This window comes from Cupressus sempervirens, chromosome 7 (genome assembly GCF_028749045.1).
Source record: "Cupressus sempervirens isolate cs-2001-9-10 chromosome 7, ASM2874904v1, whole genome shotgun sequence".
In the NCBI taxonomy this organism is placed as follows: Eukaryota; Viridiplantae; Streptophyta; class Pinopsida; order Cupressales; family Cupressaceae; genus Cupressus; species Cupressus sempervirens.
The window spans coordinates 354,993,184-355,013,206 of record NC_143124.1 but is presented as its reverse complement, the minus strand read 5'-3'; the positions used below and the strand labels follow the sequence as shown (position 1 = coordinate 355,013,206).

General features: G+C 33.5%; 1 protein-coding gene across 1 annotated transcript in view; it reads right to left on the bottom strand.

Moving 5' to 3' along the window:
- Positions 1–20,023, bottom strand: part of ICU2 (DNA-directed DNA polymerase) — an 86,893-nt gene that overhangs the window by 50,727 nt on the left and 16,143 nt on the right. Inside the window, exon 5 of the mRNA XM_089791433.1 lies at positions 18,298–18,372. Within this exon, the coding sequence (XP_089647559.1) occupies positions 18,298–18,372 (75 nt within the window). The remainder of the gene's footprint in view (positions 1–18,297; positions 18,373–20,023) is intronic.

The window sequence follows — 20,023 nt, the reverse complement described above, 5'->3', positions numbered from 1 at the left end:
ATTCAACTCCAAATAACAACATCCACAATGGAAATTAATACACAGGAATCAATACACAGTCATTAAAATCAGAATCTCATTTAAACATGCCAATCTTTAATCTTTTCAACTCATAAAAGAATTTGGCTCTTATACAAAATGAGATTTTAAAAAATCAGAAATTTCATACACAAAATCTGATTCATGATTTCAAATGGATACCATTTCTATTAAGTAACATGGATTGGTTTTTGCAAATGTAGTTATATTTCCATTGTTATAGATATGTTCCAAATGTAGATCCCAATCTCTTATAAATATAACAGTAGGAAACATTTATCATGAAGAGACATGTCTCTATGATTAATCATTATTAGTTAATATATATTAAGTTATTAACAATATAAATCACAATATAACATATGTATTATATATAATATATATGTATAATATAATATAATATATATTTACAATATTTTATATATATATATATATCAACATTGTATCTTACGAGTAAATCAGTCCAACAGTAGCTATATTCTTAACACTCCCTCTTAGCTAGGGAGGATTTGTTATGGAAGACAATATTATATTAAGATCATTTACATATCGAGGGCTCCTTAAGAGCAACAATTACAACTTATTCAAGCTCCTTACAAGCAATCACACTAGAAACAACAATTCAAAGACCAAGAGTCACAACTTAAAATTTCACAAAGATGTCCCTCTTGGGATTTGAACCAAGGTGTCCAGAATAAGAACTCATTGCTTCAACCAACTAAGCTAAACCCCTTGGACTTATGGAAGACAATATACTCTCAAGCATATGGAGATATATCATCTCAATGTGATATTCTTGGAATGGCATATTTACGTATATCAACATAAATCCATCAACACACACATATATATATTAACGCATATTACATATGGAATTTGCTTCAATTCACTATGAGGCTAAATTTCTCAACACTCCTTCTTTAGCAAAGAGAGAATTATAGCAATTATAATACAAGATATTTACACCACGTTAAGTGTGGTCTATGATTGATTTAAGTTATGGTGTTCGGCAAGATCTAGCTCGAAGAACCATACAAATTGATTTTCAAGGTGTCCGGCAAAATCTGGTCCAAAGAACCATGATGAGTTGATTATCAAGGTGTTCGGCAAAATCCATCCCGAAGAACCATGATAAGTTGGTTATCAAGGTGTCAAGCAAAATCCAGCTCGAAGAATCATGATAACAATTGCTCCAACACATTTTGGTGTTAGGAGATAGAACAACTATTAATAAAGTTGTCACCTTACAATAGTTACCTTCTAGTTAATACGTTCATTATCATGACTTCCAACACTCTGGGACAACAACTTAATGAAGTCTCTCATGATAATAAGTCTACCATTTATAAGATCATCACCTTACAATGGTTACCTTTTGTATATATATGTCAATGAAAGATCGTCACCTTTCATTACATATCATATATGTGAAATAGTAACCACCATGAACCAAGTCAAAGGGTGTTACAAAGGCTTTCACCTCAATTCTATCTCATAGAGAAGAACACATTACAATAAATTTACTTAGAACTTCTCCTCATAGAGAAGATATCATTTACAAAAGATTGCACCTCAAAATTCTCCCTTTGAACATCGATCCTGGGAAGTCAGGTCCTCTAGTTACTTCTTTAGAAGCTCTCTTCACCCAAGGATGCCTTTCGAACTCACTCTGAATTTGCTATCAATCTTTTGATTTTCTAGTGATAAGTCGTTACTTTTTCTCATGATGTATGCAAGGGTAGGCCCATCAAAATCATGCATTCACACACGTGTTTCTATGAGTATCAATTTTTCGTGTCAGACTCCCTCTTAATAGAAAAGTACCCATAATCTCAATTATCAAAGATATTTGCTTCAAGAGCCTCACTTTATCCAGCATGATCATCAAATAACTAATTAATTCTAGATCAAAACTTCTTTGCAGCTATTGTCATAAAATTCAGTTATGTACAATAAGTGTAAAGTATCAACCATCTCTTCCTACAAGAACATCTTTAGAGACAAAGGAAAAGATCAAGGCAAATAACTCTTTATAGTACATATAGAAATACAAATAAGAGATGGACTACAACAAGTAGATAAATGTGATACTTAAGGATAGGATTATCTGCACAACGTTGATACAAATTGTTTCAATGAAGGTCCATTTACATCAATTTAGAAAATATTTTCTCAAATTGTTTGAGAGACATCTCCCCTTTGAATCTTCTCCCCACTAAGGATGGTTTGAATTGAAAAATTTGTTAGAGTCTATTCACTGATATATCCCCTTTAAGGATGGTTCAAGTGGGAATGAAACATTGGTTATAATTTCCCCCACAGTGTAAAATTCTCATTCTTATTTAGTTGAACAATTCTGCATTATATCAAATATGGCAAACTTCCTTTTGTTTTTGTTTTAACTTTTTCTTATTCCTTCTTATACAATCTCAATCATACTAGATTAGTCAATTTGTCGAAGCAATGTTGAACGATGATTCGTAGATGTGATGCCATAGTCAAATTGAAGATTCACTCATGATACTATTCTTGACACCAATTTTAGATATTCACCTAGTTGAATGTTCAGTGTCATCCTATGCATATTGCTAGGTAATGAATTCACACCCCTAATATGAATGATTGTTTTGTCAATAACGAAAAGAAATTGTGATTAATATCTTATTTGCATCCATAATAATAGGAACTAAGCCTTCATCTAGTCACCACTCGTATTAGTACTTGGGCAAGAATAAAGGATTACCAATAAAATCTAATATTATTTCCTCCCAACACATGAAAGAGTAAGCTCACAATATATCTTCTCCCGAACTTCGCTCCCACAAAAGTATATAAGTCGGCAATATATAGATGCTCAATATTATATGCATCCATTAATACCAAATATATTTCAACTCAATCTTCTTTGTTAATAATATTACATTATCATGTGCATTTTAGGAGACATTTTTGTGGGTTGTCATTGTTGATACTTGTCGAATATTCAAAATAGCAACAGATTTGAATCCATTCCCATGACTCGTTCAATCAAAACTTACCGTGTAGGCCTCGATCCTTTGTTGTAGATGACACCATTAATATACTACACACCGTTGGGTTATCTAATTGTAACCATCTCCATATTACCTTTACTTCCCACCAAACATACTTGTATTCTCATTTGTCCAAATGTATGTAACCCTGTACATCGTGTCATTTCCTTAGTATTGATTATAGTTAGTTCTTCCACCAAATAGCAATGTATTCGTTCCCTCCTCTTTCTTCCCCCACGTGGGCATGAAGTCATAAAGAAACAAACCTTGTTATTTTTGTGACACCTTTGATAGTACACAAGATTATATCTACGCAGGAAAAGGTAATTTTCTTATTATCGAATCATCACTTTAATCTCCGCTTTGTATCATATATTTATGTTATATCTCCCCCATACAGTATGGGTGTAACACATACATCTTCGCCCTTCAAATATAATTGCTTTGATAATATTGGATGGTCTCATTTTGTTAAAATTCTAAGATCGTTTCTGCAAATGTAGAATCATGGCCATTGTTATTGATGATTTTCAAATGCAGATTTGAGGACTCATAAATATGAGAGGAGACATGTCTCTATAATTAATCATCATTAGTATATTAATAATATAAATAACCATATGTATAATATATATATTATTATATATATAATATAATATATGTATTATATATATAATAATAATAAATATATAAGAATATTTATATTATGTCATGGTGTCCGACAAGATCCGGCCCGAAGAACCATAGAAAATTGATTTTCATGGTGTCCAACAAAATTCGGCGCGAAGAACCATGATGAGTTGGTTATCAAGGCGTCTGCCAAAGTCCGGCCCAAAGAACCATGATAACACTTGCTCCTAGACATCCAACACATTTTGGTGCTACAGGTTAATGTAGCATATCTAGGAGATAGGTCAAACTAGTGATAAGATCGTCACCTTACAATAGTTACCTTTTGTATGAAACGTTCGCTATCATAACTTCCGACACTTTGGGACAGCAACTTAATTTAGTCTATTATGATAGCAGGTCCAGCTATTGATAAGATCGTCACCTTTCAATAGCTCCCCTCTAAATATATACATCAATAAAAGATCATCACTTTTCATGACATAATCACAACAACATCATGTATTAACTCACATGATTTCCACCATGAACCAAGTCAGAGGGTGGACCCCCCATAGTTGCTACTAGAGGGTGGAACAAGGGTTTTCACCTCAAACTTCTCTCTCATAGAGGAGAGCATATTACAAAAAAATCACTTAGACTTCTCCTCATAGAGAGGATATCATCTCAAAATTTCTCCCTCTGAACAATGATCCTGGGAAGTTAGGTCTTGTAGTTACTCCCTTTAAGACTCTCTTCACCCAAGGATGTCTCTCAAACTCCCTCTAAATATGATATTAATCTTTCAACCTTCAGTGATAAGCCGTTATTTCCTCATGATGTATACAAGGGTAGGCCCATCAAAATCATCCAATCACATACATGTATTTTTAGACTCCCTCTAAATATCAATCTTCTAAGCTCCTCGTATAAGGTTGTCTCTTATGAAGTATCATACTCCCTCTTAATGTAGAAGAATACTCCTAATCTCAATCATCAAAGATATTTGTTTCAAGACCCTCACTTTATCTAGTTTGATCACAACTTTTTTTAAGCTACTATCATAAGCTGCCTGATGTGCCATTCTTCTTTTCCTACAAGATCAACTTCAAATACAAAGGAAAAGATCAAGAAAAAAATAATTCATATAGTACATATAAAACTACAAATGACAGAGAGACTATAATGAGTAGATAAATGTGATACTCAAAGATAAGGTTACTTATCTACACATCAACATCCTCGATGCAAGTTGCTCTAATGAAGGTCCATATGCATCAAATCAGAAAAATGCCTTCAATGGGAATGAAACATTGGGTAATTATTCACCCCCCACAATGTAAAATTCCCAAATACTTCATTTTTATAGATTTTTCAATCAATATCGAGTCTAATGAGAGACAATAATCCATGAAGGATATCAACCTCTATGAATTCTTCTTTCTGAGTATTAATCTTCTTTCCAATTTGATCCACAAGAATGAATCTATTAATCATACTCAGAGCTTTGTTCATCAAGCGGATAATCATAGGTGGTTCAAATGCTTTAGCAACCATAACCATATGATTTGGATAGATTTCCCATGTTATCCATCTTATAGTGCATATGGAAATACAATTAAGAGAGAGAATACCGAATGACTACTTATTTGTGCATCTTTGATACAAGTTACTTTAAGGAATGCCCATATGCATCAAATCAAAGGATGATTCAGATTTGAAACTCTGATGATGTTCCTTTTTTTTGAGATCTCCCCCCTTTAAAGATGGTTCAAGTGAGAATGTAACATTGGTTATTGTTCTCCCCCACAATGTAAAATTCTCACTCTTATATCATTAAACAATGTTGCAACACATCAAAAATTGAAAAATTCTTTCGATTCTTCTTTTTCTTCTTTGCAAAGAATCATCCCTAGGGATCAAGGAAAGAAGAAGAAGAGCATAATAAAGAAAATGACTCTTATATTACATGCATAAATATAGTTAAGTGATTGACTATGATATGCAAATAAAATTAGTATTCAAGAGATAATAACCAACAATACTTATCTCAAGATACTTATTAACATCCTTGCAGTCCGCTTCTTCCTTATTTGAGTAATTAGCCTTCTTCCAGAGTTTAGTTTGGTCCTTCCCTTCAAATGATTAATCCTTGACTAACTCAATTTGATTCTTCAAACCTCCAATCCTCATGATTGCATTGATGTTGAATTTGGATAATATAAGCTGGTGGACCCGTCAAAGGTTGTCCATTACGTATTCTTTCATTTACTGGTTTCCACCAAATATCATCCATCGATTAAGAACTTCTCATGTCTTGAAGATGAAGCTGGTTATAACTGTTTTGTCAGCACAAAACATGGCAACCCATATATTAAAGAATAACTAGTAGTCATCCGATAATGACAAGTTTCTTTGTGTCCAGAGAACAATCTTGAAAAGTACATGTCTTCTAACTCACATGTGTCTCTTCTCAAACAACGTGCCTTTTCACAAGAACAGTCTTCTCTGGAACATGCAACTGCTACTTTTAATAATCGCACTCCTTTAATAAATTTATTTAACAAACAAACTATGTCTCCATATTAGTTAATCATCTTTGTTGTTTTTTTTTCTTTATTAAATTAACTGCAGGACAAAACCAGTCTGTGACTGTCTCAAAGCTTGTCAATTTCACACAAAGGAAGTGATTCCATGTACTCTTAAAAAGATCTATTATTGGCAATCGCTTGATATTGGGGGTGGACCAAGACTTCCCTGTTGGTACTTTAACTTTCAATGATTTAATCATAGTTAGCTTGTTATTATTCCAGTTGATAATGAACATGAGTTTTACCATTAGCTCTACGGAGTAAGAATTAAAGCAAATTGTAATGTAGGATGAAGTTCTAAGGAGTAGTAATATTTTAAGGGCATGGCTGTTGCAGCGTTTAGTTAATGCAATTACTATTATCAGCTGCAGTAGAGTGTTGACCCCTCAAAGAACAGATATTCTAATCTGATGACAATGAACTGGAAAAACAACCCTTCGATGCCATTTTCCCTCTCTTCTAATTTCTGTTAAGAACATTAGAAAAAAGAGCAGAGGGGCTGCTAAATATAACCAATAGATCTTATGCCTACAATTTTTATTTTTATTTTCAGTTTCAGAGATCAATTGAATAAAATATTTGAATTTTGATGGTTAAATTCATTTCTCTAATAAACGTTGCAGACAACCTCTGCAACTACATCAAATAGTATTGGATTTATTGGCTGATCATAATTTAGGGCAACCTCAATATATCAGAAAGTTCAGGGAAGTCTGTAATTGTTTTTTAATCTCTATGCCTGTCGTTCACCAGAGCGAGGTGAGTTCCATGCCTCCAATTGTCTCTATGACAATGGACCGCAATAAATTTTGTGGGTACCCTGCAATAACTACTTTTCATGTTCACGGGATGCCATTTCTTGTGACACTTTGTCAGATATGTCGATGAGCTGACCATTCTGAATTTTGCAAGCATATCTCCACTAATCATGGTAATTCATGATGGCACATTTCTTTGAGGTTGAGGCAGTTGACAAGACATTTTAATGTTATCCTTTCTTCCATTTGCAGTTTGGCTCTAATACCATGTTAAATTCTAAGATCGTTTCTGCAAATGTAGAATCATGGCCATTGTTATTGATGATTTCCAAATGCAGATTTGAGGAATCATAAATATGAGAGGAGACATGTCTTGAAGAGACATGTCTCTATAGTTAATCATCATTAGTTAGTATATTAATAATATAAATAACCATATGTATAATATATATATAATATAATATATGTATTATATATATACTAATATATATATAAGAATATTTATCTAAAGATGATTTATCATCAATAATGAATCTCATGATCATATAAATCTGACTGAACTACAAACTTAACACATTTCACCAACACTCATGCGAATTGTCGGGTTTCTTGTTTATTATGTTAGAATTACAAAATTGAGAAGTTTGTTTCCTGTTTATTGCGTCCAATTGGTGGGAATAGTTTTATATCTATTCATTCAATATTTTTCATTTACCTCCTTAGCAATCCGTGAATATAGAACTTTTGCTTCGCTTTATATATTTCTCAAGTATGTGGTGGGTCCACCTTGTCCATTCATCCCTCCTTATGTGCTATTTATTTCCAATCATAATTCTATGCAATCGAATTCCTTTAATTATGTTGAACCCGTTGTACTATATGACTTTGGTTTGTAAATTGCTGACTCTGTGTGCTGACATGGTTTGATTACTTTAGTTTCCACATATCCAATTTCCTCTTTGACGAAGTAATAAGTTTCAATATGAAGATGTGTCTCTTCCATTTTTCCTAGACACACCTCTTCATTCACTCATTGTGTTTAATCTGTTTGTAATGAATCATCAGCATGAGTAGTGTTCACAAAACGTCAACCCACGCGGTGCAGTGAATTCTTGGCCAGACTTATCTCCTCCACATCATCAAGATTAATCATCATTGTCTATAATCTCATTTCTGGGTTTCCCTGTGTGAACAGATTTTCCCTCATTGCCTTACAAGACTAAGTACAACACATGTAGCTGACTTTCCATCATTATAAAGCCAGCAATCCTGATCAACAATCAATCAAAGCCTATGCCATGCTTTCCTCTTCCAGTCACGACTTCATTCAGATCCAGGCCTTTGATACCAAGTCACTTATTCAGTGCTTCATTCCACATGTCACTGATCACAGAAAATGTAGTGGCACTTTCAAAATTGTTGTGAATGCATGTTGATAAAAGAAATGGAACTGATCCACAATACACAATTTAGATGCTCAGGGAACTCCCGAAGGTGATCTCTGTAATAGCAATGTGGATTTGAATTCAACCATGTTATGCTAAAGTGCTAATAGTCCTCCTTCATTTCAAAATTTCTTTGGTTCCTTGCTATCATCCTCAAACTGGGATTGTATTTATTCTTTTTAATCCATTCTTCTAATCTACCAACAAAATTCACTTTTCTTTTATGACTGTCTTGCGCACCTTTGGACATTCTATTAAATGTTTGCCCTCTAAACACTTTGGTGGATATTGATACCATAAATCCAAATACTTTCTTTTGTTGCGTGCATAGCTACCAAATGTATTTTATTGGTTCTTCTAAAAACAAGTTCGTGCATTCCACATTATAAATTTGCAGTTTGGCTCTGATACCATGTCAAGTAACATGGATCGGTTTCTACAAATGTAATTATATTTTCATTGTTATAGATATGTTCCAAATGCAAATCCCAATCTTTTATTAATATAAGAGTGGGAGACATGTCTCATGAAGAGACATGTCTCTACAATTAATCATTATTAGTTAATATATATTAACAATATAAATCACAATATAACATATGTATTATATATAATATCTATGTATAATATATATAATATAATATAATATATATTTATAATATATATATATATATCAACATTGTATCTTATGATTAAATCATTCCAACTATGGCTATAATCTTAACACCCCCTCTTAGCTAGGGAAGATTTGTTATGGAAGACAATATACTCTCAAGCATATGAAGATATATCATCTCAATGTGATATTCCTAGAATGGCATATTTACGGATATCAACATAAATCCATCAACACACACATATATATATTAAGTTTTAACATATATTACATATGGAATTTGATTCAATTCACTATGAAGCTAAATTTTTCAACAATTTCAGCCCATGGTTTAACCATATTAATCTGAAGTCTGCATTCAATGTGGTGGGAATAAAGAACGGATTCCATCTCATTAAAAATCAGAATCTCTAAGATTGGGATCAGTTTTTATCATTCTCAACAAGACTCTTGAAAATATTCCAAAAATCAGACCACCAATCAATTCCAAAATATCTGAACCCATGCTAGCAAACCATATTACATTATGATAAAGAAATCTGCATTTGATTAAAGAACCAATTAAGAATCGGTTTTTCATTTTTCAGCAGCCCCAAATTTCATTGCTTTGAAATTGGGATTTAAAACCCAATATCATTCAAGAATCTTATTCAGTTGGAAAGCCATAACTGATTCTTGATCCATTAAAGATTTTAATGCAGACAAGTAAAAACCTGATTATGCACATGGAATTCAAACTTTGACTGTTATAACTGAATGACAAATCCAACACTGCATCAACTCTGAAAGCTAAATCCACTCGGAAACCATGGATTAATTTGGAATTACAATAGACACAGAATCTGATAACATGGAATATAAAATACTATATTTTGAACTATTTTCAAACTTATGCCATTTTAGATTGTATAGAGCCTTCATTCCAATGGCCTGGGACTGTCAACAGTCAGAGGCTTTAATAATGTTTACATTTTCATATCTCTTCTGTTGTTTGTGAGTAATTCCAGCACTTATAATCTTTCACGGGCAATTACAAACTTTTCAATTACCATGCCTGCCTAGACATATAAGATACAACTTGCAAAATTACTAATTGTAATGTTGCATTAACACATGTTAACTTAGACTTTTTAAATTGCACTTTTTAACTTAATTAGAATCTGATCCATTTATGTTGGATTTTACAATTAATGACCAAATGACATAGTGGATGCTGCCAAGGTACCTCTGCACCACCACAAGTGCACCTTGAGTTAATGTTGAACTTCAAGCAATGTAAGGACCTAAGCCTGCCACCGTGTTTTGTAATTGGGACACCCCAAGGCAAAATTTGGAGCCACATTAAAGACACAAACTCATCCTTGTCCTCTCTATAACCTCTACCTAAAGTTACTAAGAAATCAGTGCTATGTTGAAAAGATTGGTATGTCAAGTTTATTCCTTACAATGTCAAAAAAACTTTTGTTACACATAGTGATGGAAACTTGCATACAATCAACGGGATAGGAGGCATCTATAATGCCCCCTTTTTAGCTTACTATGTTTTGTGAATTGGATCAGCCTATCGGTGACCCCCGTAAGCCAAGTCAGATGGTTAGAGTGTCTCAATTGGCAAAACCAAAGGCCAATTCCCACTCCAGAGGTCAGGGATGTTAAAGATTGCTCTTTGTTTGGATCAATTTGACACACTTACTGTATATAGCAAGTGTCTATTTCAAGAAAGTCAGGGTTTACATCTTTAGCAAGGCAACAGAACAGCTTGGTGGCAGTGTAGTATCGTTGACTAGAGTTATTTAGAGACTTACTATTTATAGTAAGTCATTTTTGAGTAGTTACTATATCTGGCAAGTGCACCGAAACTCATGGTATGCATGGTGATTGACTCATTCGTCAGTTGGCTCAATTAGAGGAACTTGATATTTATAGTTAATTATACCCATGTTAATATTTTTGGCTATGCACCTGTACTTGGTTAGCAAGGTTAATCAGTTAAGGAAGTGGAATAAGTCAATTGGCTCAAGTTTAAGGTATTAATTATTGATAAATTACTATTTATTTATAATTAATTATTAAAAGTTACATTTTTTTTTAAATGTTTAAATGGCGCCAATTGACTTTATAAGTGCATTAAATGATCATGTGAATGTGGGGCACCTATTTATTTATTATTCCCTAAGCCAACATAGGACATTAAAAATGCATCAGTAATGGTTATTAATGGAGTTATAATATTTAATTATTATTAAAGTGTTACTTTAATAATAATTAACTCCTAGTTTGCAGGGTTTGGACCCTGTCAGCCATGTCTAGGTTCAGATCCTTCTCAACTCCGAATTTGTGTTGGGCCTGGACAGGGTCTATGCCATGGACTGTGGGTCCATAGATCAACCCTATCCTGACCCACCACAGACCTGCAGGGAATATATATATGAGCTGTACCATAATAAAGTAACAAAAAAATATAGTTTTTGTGTTTTTAACATACTTTTTGGCCTTGTGGGCAGTGGGTCTGCGTGGGTCCTTGGTGCTCCCTGTGGGTCCGTGGTGGGTCAGGATAGGGTCAATCTATCTCATATATATATATGAGCTGTACCATTTAATTTTAAATCATATCAAATTGCAGTTTACTAATGGTATTGTTATGCAATCAGCCAAAATGGTATAACAGTACCATTAGTAAACTGTAATTTGATATAATTTAAAATTAAATGGAACGACTCATACAAATATATATACATATATATATATATATATATAGACACACACACACACACTCAAACAGGTCATACAAGTATATATAATGCATAGATACAAATATACTCACGAACCCAAATGGAAACCCATACCCGTACCCAAAACAGTAACTCCGATTAATTATTTAAGGGGAATATTATATTGACTCCATGTGACTTTATAGTTATGCAGATTTATTGCCATTAACTCAAATTATAAAGTGAGAGCATTTAATGAATTTATAAAAGGACATCTATTGATTATAATTTCAAGTTATTATATGGTGCATTTGAGTTGGAATGAGTGCCCACTTTACAAGATTTATTAAAAAGTCTTATTAAAGCCAGTCGAATTCAAAAAGGGGATTAAAGGCATTTAAATGTTGAAAGGATACATTGACTTTATAGTTAAGGGGATTTATTATCATAAACTCAAATTATAAAGTGTGAACATTTAATGAATTTATAAAAGGACATCTATTGATTATAATTTCAAGTTATTATATGGTGCATTTAAGTGGAATGCGTGCCCCACTTTACAACATTTATTAAAAAGTCTTATTAAAGCCAGTGGAATTCAAAAAGGGAATTGAAGGCATTTAAATGTTGAAAGGATACAAAGGGTTTCAAAAAAAAATCAAACTCGTTATGAGATGCTTATTTGACTTTACTTGATTGTTCTTGGTCTTTGTGCAATTGAAACAAGGGTTTCAAGAGTTCTAGGGCATTGGAGATTGTCCAATCTTCTTTGCTTAGCAGTTTTGAGACTGAAAGATCAACCGAATTATTGCTTAAGGAAAGGTTTCATTCAAAGTTCTTCATTGTGGAGATTTGTCAAAGAAATATCAAGGGTTTGTCCATATACTTGATGCTTATTCATTGAAGACCCGTGGGTTATCATTGGCAGCCATTATTAATAAGGTTCCAAGCATTTAGATTTATGAGCAGATTTGTGAAGTTTATTCAAGGGTTTCAAAAATACTAATAGCAAGTTGAAAGATACAAAGGTTTAAGTGCAGATTATTACCAGAGTATTTCCAAAATCAATTGTGGCAGCCATTGCAATTATTATCAGCATTGAATATTTATTATCAATTGTTATCTACATGTTCATACATTTCCAGATTTTATAATAAAAGCTTAAAGACCTCCGGATATGAATGGTTAATGAAAATCATTGTAAGCTCAAAAAGAATCATCGCAGCTCTATTTCATTTCTAGAATATTTTATATTTCCAACGTTATTATATCTTGCCTAGCAAAAGGTTTATTTTTTATTTTGAAATTGCAAATCAAAACAAAACATTCAAAACCACGAATGTTTGCAAGTTGAAGGTTGGATAACCTATAGGGGTTATTATACCATAAAAGTTGGACTCGATAATGGTATCACAAAAGGCTAGGTAGGCTCCAACTTTGAACCAAAACAATAATCTATATTAGCCAAATTACAAATAATCCTAAAACTCTAGTTCAATTTTGTGAAACATCTGCAATGTTTATGATGCCAATCAAGATAAAATCTTAGCTACCCTGGTTCGGTTGTATGCCCTCCGGACTAGGCCAGGGTTCAAATTGGTACCGACTCCAACTACAATTCGAACAAAGTTTGACCAGGGTTCATTATTTTGCCTCCCAAATCAAACTAGTTCCAAACAACATCAAACCCAGGTGGACAGACATGTCATAGGTCAAACTTTTGCAAACTACGTCGAACTGGGCCCTACAAATGGCTTTGAAGTTGCTTTTTTAACATATTTTATTATTTTTTGAGTTCCTAAACCCTAAAATGTGAATGTGAAAGGCTTATGTTGGCTTCTAGCACTCATTTGTGGTGTGCAAATAAGTTATTTTATCTTAAGTAAGAGCAAAATATGTGGTTGAGCAAAAGTTTTGTGCAAGGAGGGGAGTTGGAAAATTGGTTTGAGAGCTCTCTTAAAGTGCTTGTGTCTTATTCCTACACCTTTGCAAGCTTACAATGGCAGCAAGAGGTAAATCCTTATTCCATTTTCCTTTTGTTTTGTTTAAGCTTTTTATTTTTTTCAATTATCTTTCATTGCCAATGAGATCTAGCCATTGTTTTTTATTCTCAATATGCATACAATTTCTTGCCATAGGAAAAGGAACTTCAATGGGGTCTACCTCTTCCTCGATAGGCAATGCCAATACCCAACAAAGAATAGAACCCCATTTTAATTCTCCTTTGTAAAAGTATATGCATATTGTATGCCTTCTTCCAAGAGGTGGTGCTTTCCTTTGGCAATGTCGGGGTTGTGTTGTAGAAAGAAATAGTTCATATTTTTGTGTGGTGGGCCATTTGTGTGGATACTCTAAAAGAGGAGTCAAGAAATGTCTTGAAAAAAGAAATGCACCTATGTCAAATTCATTAGTATTAAAATATACTCAAGAGCGTGAGGAAGAGAGAGAGAAAGAGAAGAACTTAGGCAATATACCATTAATGGCAATAAAACTAAAGAGCAAAGGGAATGAAATACACCACAAATGTTGTAATAGAAGATCACCCCTTCTATACTACCTCAGCTGCCCCTTATTCTCAAAATGAAGCACCCCTTCCACACAAAAGAAAGGGACCACTAGAAACTACATTTCAAAATCAGAGTAGGGAAATTGTCGACATTGATGCAACAAGATGCTTGTATGCAAATGGGTTGTCTTTTACTCTTGGCTGCTCTCCATATTTCAAGAGGATGTTGAGAAGTGCTAATGAAGCGCCTATAGGGCATTCAGGTCCCAATTTTGAGAGAGTATGAACCACCTTATAATATCAAGAGGTTAAGCCGATTGATGACCAATTGAAGCTCATAAAGGATTCATGGATTGAGACAAGGGTAACAATTGTTTCAAAAAGGTGGAAAGATGCTAGAAATCGTTCATTGATCAATGTTTTAGCGGTGTCCCCTAAAGGGGCAATGTTTTTGAAAGCAATGGATTGTGAGGGGCAAACAAACAATGGGTGATTTATTGCTAATATTTTCATCTCTATCATTGAAGAAGTGGGTGCTAGAAACATTGTCCAAGTTGTAACAAACAACGCAAAGAATTGTAGAGTTGCTGGCTTGCTGGTTGAAGAGAGACACCATCATATTTTTTGGACACCTTGTGCAGTTCATTCACTCACTCTTATGCTACGAAAGATTGGAAAGAGTATTGAGTGGATCAAGGAGGTGTATGCAAAAGCTGAGGACATCCAAATGTTCATCACAAACCACCACATGACTCGAGGGTTGTTCAAAATGTTCTCAAGTCTAGAGTTGTTGAAGGTAAGTGAACTTGAACTCAAGTTGGTAATTTATTTATTTTTTAAAATAGTATCTTACAATTTCTGATTTTTTTATTGTGTAATGTGTACTCTTTTTTAGAGTTTGTATCTAATAGTTGCATTTATTTTGCTTTATTTTATGTTACAAGTTGTTGAGACACATTTTGCATCAAATGTAATTGTCTTGAGACGACTTATGGAAATGAAAGAGGCACTTTCCAATACAGTAATCAGCAACAATTAGGCTATATGGAGGCAAAGCAACAGTGAGAGGGCATCCAAAATAAAGCTTAGGATATTGGATGACTTATGATGGGAACATGTGGAATATCTCATTAAGCTAATCGAGCCCGTTATGATCATGCTTAGGTATGTTGACATGGATAGGCCTTGCCTTGGAGAGATTTATGATGGCATAGACTCAATGCTTGAGAAGATCAAGCAAATTGTGAAGGAAAAGAAGCCAAATCCTCAAGAGACCTTCTTCAAACAATTGCAAGCAATTGTTGTAGAACAGTGGAACAAAATGACAACTCCTTTGTATTTGCATGCCTATGCATTGACGCCCAAAGACTATAGCACCCAATATATTGATCTACCAACAAGGCTACCACCCTATAGAGATATAGAAGTGTTTGATGGATACAAGGGAGCATATGAATGACTTTCTCCTAATGATGATATGCGAGATTTGATTACGAATGAGTTCATACAATTTGTGGATGCCAAAAATTCAAGTAATGATGCTTTTTGTTATCGATTTAGGAAGGATACAGCCCCTTGCAATCAAAGTGATATCACAAGGAAGTTTAATTTTTTTTAAATTACTATTAGTTTACTTTTGTCTTCATAAATTGTTAGAAATTTTAAGATTCAAGATACATAATTTAATTATATTTTAATTGTTTACTTGGTCATGTCTTCACATGTTGCTAGTTCATCTGCTTCAGAAAGAAATTGGAGCACATATTCTTTTATCCACACAATGAAGTGCAATAGGTTGCAATCAAAAAGAGCGGAGAACTTGGCATTTGTGCATTACAACTTGTGTCTCCTCTCGAACAGGACTAAAGAATACAACAAAGGGGAGACAAAAAGGTGGTATGTAAATGCAAAGTTGGTGGACTTGGATGCTTCTGCTTCTCGGCTTTCAACTGAAGAAGTTTGGTGCCTATACTATTATCGTTGTTGTTGATCCCATTGGCCTTGGCTCAGTTGTTGAGTCAACTAATGTCGAAGAACTAGGGCGAGGAGGAGGAGAAGAAGAAGAAGATGATGAAGAAGATAAATATTATAAATTTTTAATCCATCAATTGAAACTTGAACTTGAACAATGATACTTGAACTTGTTATGAATCATGATTTAATTTTAATATTTTGGAACTTTGATGTAGAACTTGAAATATATGATGATATGATCATGATTCATGGCACTATGATTACAAGTTTAAAGTTTATGCTTATGGTGTTTTGTTGTTTAAATGATTAAATCATATGATTTTATGATACTATGTGACATTTTAATTTTAACTTATGCTTCTAGCCTTCATAAATGTGTATATATAATTTTTTATAATTTTTACATGTTTTTGTACGAACGAACCCAAACCCCTTTCTAAAATTTTGTCATACCGACGAACTGGTTCTTCGAACTTGGACTAGTAACTAAGGATAAAATGATTTCTTGTACAACCATATTCATCTTGTCATGTGTACTACATGGGAGGAATTGTGGTTCAACCATAAATTTAAGGTCAAAAAAGAAGCTAATGTTGTAACACCATTAATAGATGTACCTTCCAATTCTAAGATGTATCTATGTGTCACATTTTGGGTGGTTCTCCACCTACATATCAGCAACACAAAATTGAAGATGTCTCCATTATAGTAGAGATTCAATCGACACAAATTTTATCTCTTGTTCAAAATGAGCTCAATGAAGACTTCACCAAATCAAATGTATCAACTCACCAGAGAAACAAACTAATTACAACTACAATTTAATCACAATCAACAAACTAGATTGAAGTTCTTGAGAACTAAATTTGAAAGCTAATCTTTTTTTAATTAAATACTTTAAAATTACCTTTTTAATGCATGCATGTTAACTACACCAATATTTTATAAGGATAGGCATATTAAGTTTCCAATTAAACAAACTTGTCTCACACTAAAACAACACCACAAAGGCCTTTGGACTCTATACATTCAACTATTAAAGATGCACTTTTTTAAATAAGCTCTACATTTTCTCCACAACAAATAATAAACAATAAACAACTACAAATACGTGATGCAAACAACGTAAAAACTACATTAGTCAGACCAACTTTAAAAGTTTAACTTAATAGAGAGAGACAACCTGTAACGATGAATAAGATGCATTTTCTTGATGGCCTCCAAGACGTATTGTATGATGCATATATTTAGTGAGCAACTTGAGTCTAATTCAAAAACGTCATTATTTGCATTCATTTAGGAGTCGTGGTTGAAACACTTCGCTAATGAGGTTGTCACCATTGAACCTCCACTAGCCATTGTGCTTGCAAGCTTTTTACCTATGTCGAATCGTTATGCTCGTAGGTTCAAATTTGTGGCATGTTTGGTAGCTTAAAAGGCTTTTGTTTACCAAACTAAAAAAAAATGAATGCAAAATTGGATTTAGTTTGCGTTTAATTTCCTTCCATTAAACCATTTCATTGTTACTCTGTCATGACCCCTCTAAGAAAAAACATTTAATCTTGTTCGGTGGTCGAAGTGTTAGGCAAAGAATAATGTTATACCACTGGAAGTTGTCCAAAGCATGAAGTATTCATAGGGGTGACTTATGTTCTTACATTTAGAAGATCTAGAACTAAGGAGAGAAAATAATCAATCCCTAATATACATATGGAACCATTGGCTCATGAAGTCTAAATGCAAAACACAACACCTAATGAAGATCAATGGTCTAACTTTTGAATTGATTCTTGTTAAGACATTGCATAGCTTCTTTTAGCATTTCAAGATATGGTCTTGAAGACAAAAAAAACCTAAATTATCTTATTGAAATCACTATATGTAGCCCAAAATTGTGTAACCAATTATAAATCTACTAAAGAGCACATTAGATAGAGCATTAAATAATGAACTTGTATGAATAAAAATAAAAGAATTCCAAAGAAAATGCCTAGAGAGTTGAGAGAAAAAACTCACCTTAAATGGATAGCTCAGTTTCAAAACATAGCGCTCTCCAGTCAATACATCAAGTCGCTCAAACGCATAATTACGCTGCATTTAAGTTTCTTGGTTAGATATTATGGCAGACACAAAGGACTGTCAATAATGCATGCAATTTTAACATAGGCACCCAAATAATATATTGCTTGCAATTGAATTGTCTAATGGGAATTTGCATTCTCAAAGGCATCTATGAACAATTGAAAGGCATGTAAACAAAAAAAAATGCTTGACATGAAATTCTAAATTACCATATAAGAAGATGATAGGTATTGCTTGGATAATTAGTATTTAAAGTTCAATTCTTGTTTTGTTCAAATCTATCATTATGATGTAGGAAAACCAAAATGGCATACGAATCCTATAATTTTAATCTTAAGGCTATTAAAAGCCACATATGGCATTCCCAAACTCTCCAATACTACCATGTTGATTTGTGGAAACCTACAACCCTTAACTATTGTAAAAAATGTGTTGCTTTAAGTTTCAAGACCAGTCCTGCAAACCAAGACTAAACTGATTGGAACTTATTAAACAATCTACTCTCTAAGGTTTGCTTGTCATAGAGAACAATATTTCCTTCTTAGCCTCAATGTACGTAGGACCTATTTAGTAACATGTCAATGATAAGAACCGGACAAGGTCATTTCTCATGCTTGATAATATCAAATTGAACAAGAAAGAGTAAGAGAGTTTTAGGTTTTCACCTCCCAATACAAAGTGGCTCCTTTCTCACTAACATTGTAATACTTCTAAATTTAGACCCAAAAAGATTGGATGTTCAAATGGTAAGTTAGGCAAATGATTTTGCTAAAAATATGATAAATGTACAGCACAGTCCATATTAAGAGTATTGGAACTAATTGTTATTGATGTCAAAGGAAGAATTAGGAGATTGTTTGAAAATTTGTCATTTATGTCAAAGTAAAAAGATGTAAATGTTGTTATAGAATACAAGAAGAGAATCGTCATTTAGTGGCATATCTAAGGAAAGCTAGTTCAATTTTATAAGACGAATTGGATCAGCACCTTAGAGTTTAAGAATGCTTATTTATGTAAGACGTCTTCATCATGGTCGACTTCTCTAAGGTAACTGTTGGTCATTTTTGCCCCTCATTTAGCCCATCATTGATAACCAATCTAAGAGATCTTCAATGGGCTAAATTCTTTGATGTGGGTTAACAAGCTTTTGGTTGGGGTTAACATCTCTTGTTAACTCAGTTTCTTCATGAGCCGAGTTGGCTCGATTCCTTCATTGACCAAGCTAGTTCAGTTTGTTCATTGACCAAGTTGGCTTGTTTTCCTTCATTTGCCGAATTGCGAGTTAACACGCGCTTTCTGTCAGGTTAACATTTTGTGTTAACCATTTTCGCCATTTCGGAGAATGACTTTGTTGCTCTTTCCAAAATAGCAAAATTTGCTATTTCGAAAGCCTTACCTTTTTGCTTCCACAAAATCGCAAAATCATTGTTGATGTCTCTTCAACCATGCATTTGGGAAGTGTGCCAACCAATAGTTTCATGCCACGTGGTGGACCTTTCTTGTGATGGGTTGCTTTTAATCGAACAATGGTCGTATTTTCGCATTGGGCTTCTTGCAAAGATACAATGGCCGTTAGATTTTGGACCATCTTTGGATTTTTTTGGATGCCTCTGGGTTGTCCATTTGTTTTAAAAGAGGATCTTGATCTTCAGTTGGGTTT